This window comes from Olea europaea, chromosome 9 (genome assembly GCF_002742605.1).
Source record: "Olea europaea var. sylvestris chromosome 9, O_europaea_v1, whole genome shotgun sequence".
In the NCBI taxonomy this organism is placed as follows: Eukaryota; Viridiplantae; Streptophyta; class Magnoliopsida; order Lamiales; family Oleaceae; genus Olea; species Olea europaea.
This window is the reverse complement of record NC_036245.1, coordinates 10,812,320-10,819,638: the sequence shown is the minus strand read 5'-3', so window position 1 is coordinate 10,819,638 and position 7,319 is coordinate 10,812,320. Positions and strand designations below refer to the sequence as shown.

General features: G+C 40.7%; 2 protein-coding genes across 2 annotated transcripts; both read left to right on the top strand.

The window, feature by feature from the left end:
* The first annotated feature begins 31 nt into the window (after nucleotides 1-31).
* LOC111399648 (origin of replication complex subunit 3-like) lies at nucleotides 32-1,866 on the top strand. Its single transcript, XM_023027083.1, has 5 exons — nucleotides 32-202; nucleotides 407-482; nucleotides 782-909; nucleotides 1,309-1,485; nucleotides 1,588-1,866. Exons 1-5 carry the CDS (start codon nucleotides 165-167, stop codon nucleotides 1,691-1,693), a joined length of 525 nt encoding a protein of 174 aa, XP_022882851.1. The 5' UTR covers nucleotides 32-164; the 3' UTR covers nucleotides 1,694-1,866.
* Nucleotides 1,867-4,778: 2,912 nt separating this feature from the next.
* On the top strand, nucleotides 4,779-6,173 carry LOC111399647. The gene is made up of 2 exons (XM_023027082.1): nucleotides 4,779-5,164; nucleotides 5,245-6,173. Exons 1-2 carry the CDS (start codon nucleotides 4,799-4,801, stop codon nucleotides 5,803-5,805), a joined length of 927 nt encoding a protein of 308 aa, XP_022882850.1. The 5' UTR covers nucleotides 4,779-4,798; the 3' UTR covers nucleotides 5,806-6,173.
* Nucleotides 6,174-7,319: the final 1,146 nt, after the last annotated feature.

Genomic DNA, 7,319 nt, shown 5'->3' with positions numbered 1-7,319 from the left:
TTTTAGGTATCAACAAATAAACATCCTATAGGTCGATTATCGCAAATTCTGCTGTAAGCAATGATTTAGTCTTTTGTAACGTCATTTTGAGTTTTTACTTGAGTTCTATTGAGGCTTGTTATATCATATATTTTGTATTTGGCTGATATCACTGGCTGCTTAGTATGACTCAGACAACCACAATTTGGCTGGCTTGTGTAAGGTAAAAGCAAAAATTGGATTTTGAAATGTGAAACCTAATAGTATACATTTATAACGTAGCTCGATTCTTAAAATCAAGAGCCTAAAATTTTTGTTCTATTGATATCTATAACATGCCAGTGGTATCATATTTGAGATGTACACACCGCTGTTTGTGTTCTTATAGAAACATCTTCTAACATGCAATCCCTTTCTTATGGATCAGGCGATATATGCAGCCCATTGAAAGTATACCTTTCAATGAAATTGTCTTCTTTGATAATGTTGACAAACTTCGAACAGTTAAGTGTTTATAATTCTTCTTTTTAAGTTCCTTGAAATATTACTTTAGACAATGGACTCCATAAGAGTAGAAAGAAAGGGAGAGAATTTTAAAAAAGAAATGTTTACAGTTGAATATTTTATGCAATTCTGATCATCAATAAATGAAAGGAGTCAAGTTAAAGTTGAGTAATATCTATGTGAAGACAACTCAAGTTAGAAGGTCAAAATCAATTTTTGTTAAGAACTTTACTCTGAAATTTTTGAATAATGCATATTGATATTCTCGTTTCTTACTATTTAATTTTCATTATGATAGGCTTTGATTGGAGATCCTAGAAGAAGAATTCAAGCCGACCTTTTGGAGTCTCACAAATTCCTCAAGTGTTCTTGCTGCAGCAAGAATGGCAGTATGCCATCACCATCCATGCATGATACCTCCATACTGTGAGTAATACCATCCATCGCATTCCTTCAGACACTATCATTTCTTCTGGGAATATCGTGTTAGGATCTGCCTATAATCTGACTGTTGATCAGATGAAAATGTTGGTCTACGGAAATCTTTTACTGCGGATCAAATTTAAATCCTTAACACATTATCTCAAGGATCTACAGAGAAAACTATCTTCTGGCATAATTGACATTTTGCAGCTTCTCCAAGAACTATATGGTTCCAGTTACCTTTTTCTTATCTTGCTTGTTTGCAAATAAGTTTCAATGACAATGAATTCTACCTGATAAACCAACTCATCTAAAAACTTAAACTGTTAAAATCTTCAACAAAGTCTCCCTCAATCTCTATGGCAGCACGAGCATTGAATTTATCTTCTTTTTGTGTCATAGGTATACCCTTACTCAAGAGCATGGCGATCTCATCAATCTTCACGACTGGTTTCAGTCATTCAAATCAATCATTTCTCATCCTGGTTCGAAAGCCAAACAGAGGTTGAGGCTGTCACCATCACCTAAGAAACGGAAAGGTTCCATTGAACCTTGCAACAGAAGTGATGCGTCGATTCAGTATCCTTTTGATATTCATTCCGTTGTACACATTATTTGTCTGTCATTCTTAGAATTCAACACGGATTTTCTTGTGGAACTCCTTGACACTATATTGTACAGAGCAGAGTTTTGCAGGGCAATTACAGAGCTGCAGATTACAGGGCTAATTCGGATGCCCAGCAAAAGACGCCCCGATTATTTGCAAAGAGTGGCTTTTGGACTTTAAGAATGAACTTGCTTATAATTTAATTTCCTTAATCTATCGAAACGTTAGGATGTTTCATCTTAATTTTCTAAAATGTATCATTTCAAGGCAGAAATCCGTTGGTAATTGAAGTACAATCTTTCTAAAATTTTAGCCTATTTATTTATACTGGGCAAAGTTGAATTTGCATTGCATGTTATTCTAAAATAGTTTACAAGTGATGTAAAAGTAATATTTTGTACCAATTTGTTGGAGGATTTGATGAGTCTCGTACGAATTAAAGAAAATATAAGGTAGCATAGAAATTTAAGAGAATAAAATTAGATTCAAATTGTACTTTCAAAATTCAATTTCTATGACTCAAATTTTTATAATGATGAAATATTATAAATGAGTAATCTTTTTATATTACATTTTATATATGAAAATTAATTGTTAATACATAAATTTAAATACTCATTAAAATTTTTAGATATATGAAATAAATTCATGTAATTCAAGATTCATCAAGTGAAAATTCATTGAATTTGAATTAATGTGAATGTTAATTAATTGATAATTAATCAAACAAATTTAATAAATGATAATCATTTTGTAATATTTATTACATATCGAAAAATGAAAAGTAAGGTATTATTGAAATAATTGAATTGTAGGGGAGTTGAAATCATTCAAAAAATGATTCTTCTTTGACGTGATATTTAATATATTATAGATAAAAATCATAATTTTAGTAGGTTTTAATAAAAGTCGATAAATGTGTAGTTGAAAAGTGGATAAAAGTTGTAATCATATGTATTGTGTGGTTGAGAATAAGTTTTTAACAAGTGGAGGTCAAACGTATGCTTAATTTGGTCATCTATCTATGTTTCATTCGGTTAGAATTATTGAATCTCACTTCTCTTGCTCTAACAAGAATTTTGAATCAACAAAAATTATTGAATCAGTTGATTTGTGGGGACATATCAATTTGGTTTGGATTGATCATTTTGCATATGGAATTCGTTTGAAAATTGAACATTTTTATTTCTGATCATGATTCCAATGTCTAACAACCTATTGGATTTTTCGTGCGTAGTTTTACGTCTCTCAAGATTCGAAGCACGTGTCTTATGAGAAATATTGATTCCAAACCTCAAACAAGGGCTTAATTGAATCAAAATCTTATAATTTGTACCTCCTCCTTTTTCAATCTATATCCTCGTTTGAGCCACAATAGTGTAAAAATAAAAAAAAATAAAAAATATATAATCGTTATAAATTTCGTACAAAAGATTAAAAATCAAATATAGTAGCTTGATATGATGGGTAATGATGCTACCAAAAATCGTACCTGTAGATTTTCCGAGCTTGATGACTGATGATGAGCACGAACGTGATCTTCCGATACCTGAAACAAAGGCAACGAGGTGTGTTCTCGTCGCCCCTCCGATGCTTAAGTCAGAAAGGGAGATATATGCGTGAGGCTATGTGCTGAAGAACAATGTAAAAACGTACCTGAATAATGGCCCAAGGCTCTGCTTTTATAGGAGTAGGTAGTGTACTCCTAGTAGGATTGTGTTGGTTGGATGTTTTTATCCAAGGGAATTTCTATTATAAAGAGTATCCTACTTGTAATGGAATTGTTTGACAAGTGGTGTAAGGGTTGATGTAAAATCCTTGGGTGTTTAGGTTTGTTAGTTAGGTACCCAGGTCTTACGAGGCATGTTGGTGGTGTATGTCTCGAGGACTATTCTCGAGGACATTTAGGGAAGGTAAACGTGTCCTCGAGGTATCTCGACGACTACGATACCTCGAGGACTTGGGTTACCCCGAGGACCATAGGGAGAGAAATGAGGTGGGGTATGTATTGAGTCCTCGGGGATACTCTCCTCGGGTATATCAATATTGGCATAGTCACTGGCCCCCGTGCACTCGTCCTAGAGATCGAGCTCTTAGGATGGGGTGCACATGGGTTATGTCATTTCTCGAGCCTTCGTCGAGAAGTGATGGCTGATGATATAGGTCGAGAAATGACCGTTGCAGAGAGTGGCTTGGATTGTGACACGTGTCTTCATGGACGGTCGTAGATAGCGACCTTTGGCCTCCCATCGTTTTCACCTATAAATACTATTGATCTCACCATCATTTTTCACTTTTACCCACTGTAAATCAGAGTTTTGCGAGGTCGTGCTCGAGAAAAACACTTTTGGGAACTTCTCAAGTCGTCGGGAATTCCAGGTAAGGCTCGAGACTCTAAGTTATTCATAAGCTAGGTCTTAAGTTTCTTAAGTGATGTCGAGTAGTGAGGGTCGAGAATCTTCTAGTAGCTCTAGCAGTAGTGAGGACGTAGGGACCTCGATAATACCGACGGCTATTCCCCTAGAGGCTACTCCCGAGGCCCAGGTTAATATGGTTTTTGAGTATCCCGACGAGCCCTGTAGGCTTAAAGAGCACACAGTCATAGCTGCAGCTAGGGAATACGGTATAATACCTAACTGCGATGTTAGATTCCCAGACCCCGAGGATAGGATTGTCCGAGCACGACGAGGGGAGTTTGTTATTTTCAGGGAGACCCTTAAGGCTGGTTTTAGGTGGCCCCTTCACCCTTTCTTTATTGCTCTGTTAGTCGAGCACTCCATGTGCCCGGGGCAGTTAGTGCCCAACGCCTGGAGAATGCTCGTTTATTTTTTTATAGCATGTAGATACTTAGGTATCGAGCCCAACATTAGCCTCAGCAAATTAGTGTTCGAGCTTAAGAAGCATCCTCGATACACTTGTTTTGGTTATCTCTCGACGATTGGGGGTTTTAAAGTCCCAAGGATGGCGAGCTCCTTGAAGGGATGGAGGGAGGGGTGGTTTTATGTTATAGCCCAAGAACCCGATCTTCCTTTCTGGCCTGATTGGGGAATCCCCGACGCCGAGAAGTTCTGTGAGGGCCAGGTGTATCCGGATGTTTTGGAAGAGCATAGGAGGATGCTGGTCGGGCTCAGCCCCCTTTTCTCGACGATGAAGGAGATTGGGGAAGAGGTTATAGACCTGGCAGATATTAGAGGCGTCGAGGGTAGGGATGTTTAATTATTATTATTTTTTGAAAAATATCCTGACCTTGTGCTCGTTCTAAAATGTTGATAAATTTTTGCAGGTATGTCTTTTGATCCTCGGGCCCTTCGGAATTTTGTAAGCTCAAGGGGGAGCGCTCATCCACAAGGACAGCTCCCGAGGAAGAAAAGCAAGAAGAGGCCTCGAGGGACTCCTGAGGGTGCAAGGGGGCCTGGCGAAACTTCTCGAGCGGATCCACCAGTCTCGACCCCTCAGCAACCGAACCTCAGGTCTCCCACTCCTCGGGTCGTCACTCCTCGGCCTCCTTCGGAAGTGGTTGACCTCGACGACGACCCATCTCTCACCGGGGACTTTGAGACTTGCCACCTCGCTCCTGAGCTCGTGAATAAATACAAAGAGGAGGTCAAGCTCGAGGATGGGATGAGGGTCCTCGAGGGTCTCACAGTGAAGGTAATCTTCGAACCTTTGACTTCAGCCTCGAGTTTCTTGGTCGAGCTTAACACCACTTTCATTTTCATTTTTTTTTTCAGATGTTGAGTATAGCTCGAGGACTCTCTTTGCAAGGGCTCGAGGAGGCCAAGAGGGCAGCTGGGGTCGAGACGTCCATGGCCTCTAAGGACAGCAGGATCCAAGACCTCGAGGCTCAGGTCGAGGTCTTGTTGAAGGAGCGTGATGACGCGAGGAAGGAGGCTGCAAAGGCCAGGGATGACTTGGTTGCAGCAAAGGATGAGATCGAGGGCGCGAGGCTCGAGCTCATCCAGAAGTCAGAGGATTTCGGGCGCGAGCTCGAGGCTGTCAGGGAGAGGGCTTGGGAGGAGTTTAAAACCTCCGAGGACTGCGACAAGATAAAAGGGGAGTATGCGTCGGGGGCGTACTTCCATGCTCTGAAAGAAGCCCGGGCCTTCCTCAGGCAGAAATTGCCCGACGTCACTCCTGATGACCTGAAGATGGTGCCCTCCATTGCTGATACATTGGAGCTCTCGGGTTCGGAAGATGGAGGAGGATCTGGTGGAGATGATGAGGATGGTCTTGAGGACGACGTTGAGATCGACATCAGCAACCTCGATCCTCCTCTCGGCCACATTGGATGACTTCCCCACCCCGATCCTTTGTAATTTTTTGTTTAATTTTGACAATGTAGATTGGTCGAGGACTATGTATGTTCAGTTAATTTATTCGAACTATTTATCTCGACCTCTTGGACTCCATACAATCGAGCAATCAAATTCGAAACTTTACTGCTCGCGCGATATTGAAGTGTTTACTCGAGGATTCCACAACTCGAGCGTGTTTGAGGGATTAAAAGGTGAGACGTACATTCTCGAGCAACAATAAAAATATGATGATGTGACATTCTAGAGGACTGTAAACCTCGAGAACAATTAGTCTTAAAGATTGAGGCGTTCTCGAGGACCGTAGTCCCGAGCACAACCAAACTTTAAAAATTGAGTGACATTCTCGAGGAAGCACACTAACTTGAAAAAGTTGTAATGTGACATCCTCGAGGATTGTAATCCTCGAGCACACTAACTTTAAAAAAGTTGTAATGTGACATCCTCGAGGACTGTAATCCTCGAGCACACTAACTTAAAAAGTTGTAATGTGACATCCTCGAGGACTGTAATCCTCGAGCACACTAACTTCAAAAAGTGTAATGTGACATCCTCGAGGACTGTAATCCTCGAGCACACTAACTTAAAAAGTTGTAATGTGACATCCTCGAGGACTGTAATCCTCGAGCACACTAACTTCAAAAAGTGTAATGTGACATCCTCGAGGACAAACTAACTTCAAAAAGTTGTAATGTGACATCCTCGAGGACTGTAATCCTCGAGCACACTAACTTTAAAAAGTTGTAATGTGACATCCTCGAGGACAAACTAACTTCAAAAAGTTGTAATGTGACATCCTCGAGGACTGTAATCCTCGAGCACACTAACTTTAAAAAGTTGTAATGTGACATCCTCGAGTAATCCTCGAGCACACTATCTTTAAAAAGTTGTAATGTGACATCCTCGAGGATTGTCCAAAATAATGTGGGATTTTTGTATGTCCCCCTACTTTAATGGTTTACACTTGAGCATATGATCAAGGCCTTTTGTGCTTGCGTAGGGCAAGGCTTTGGTGCTTGCTTGAGGGCAAGGCTTAAATTGGCTTGTTCGGGGGCAAGGCTTAAATTGGCTTGTCAAGGACAAGGCCTGAATTGGCTTGTCAAGGACAAGGCTTGAATTGGCTTGCCTGAGGGCAAGGCTTAAATTGGCTTGCTCGGGGGCAAGGCTTGAATTGGCTTGTCAAGGGCAAGGCTTGAAGGGGCTTGCTTGAGGGCAAGGCTTAAATTGGCTTGCTCGGGGGCAAGGCTTGAATTGGCTTGTCAAGGGCAAGGCTTGAAGGGGCTTGCTTGAGGGCAAGGCTTAAATTGGCTTGCTCGGGGGCAAGACTTAAATTGGCTTGTCAAGGACAAGGCTTGAGGGGGCTTGCTTGAGGGCAAGGCTTGGAGGGGCTGTTATACCCGATGTCTGGATTTATTAATTGTTTGGACTGGACTTGGATTTATATTGCATCCAAGCTGCCTACGTACCCAAACGGGATCAAGCCGAACGTAGTT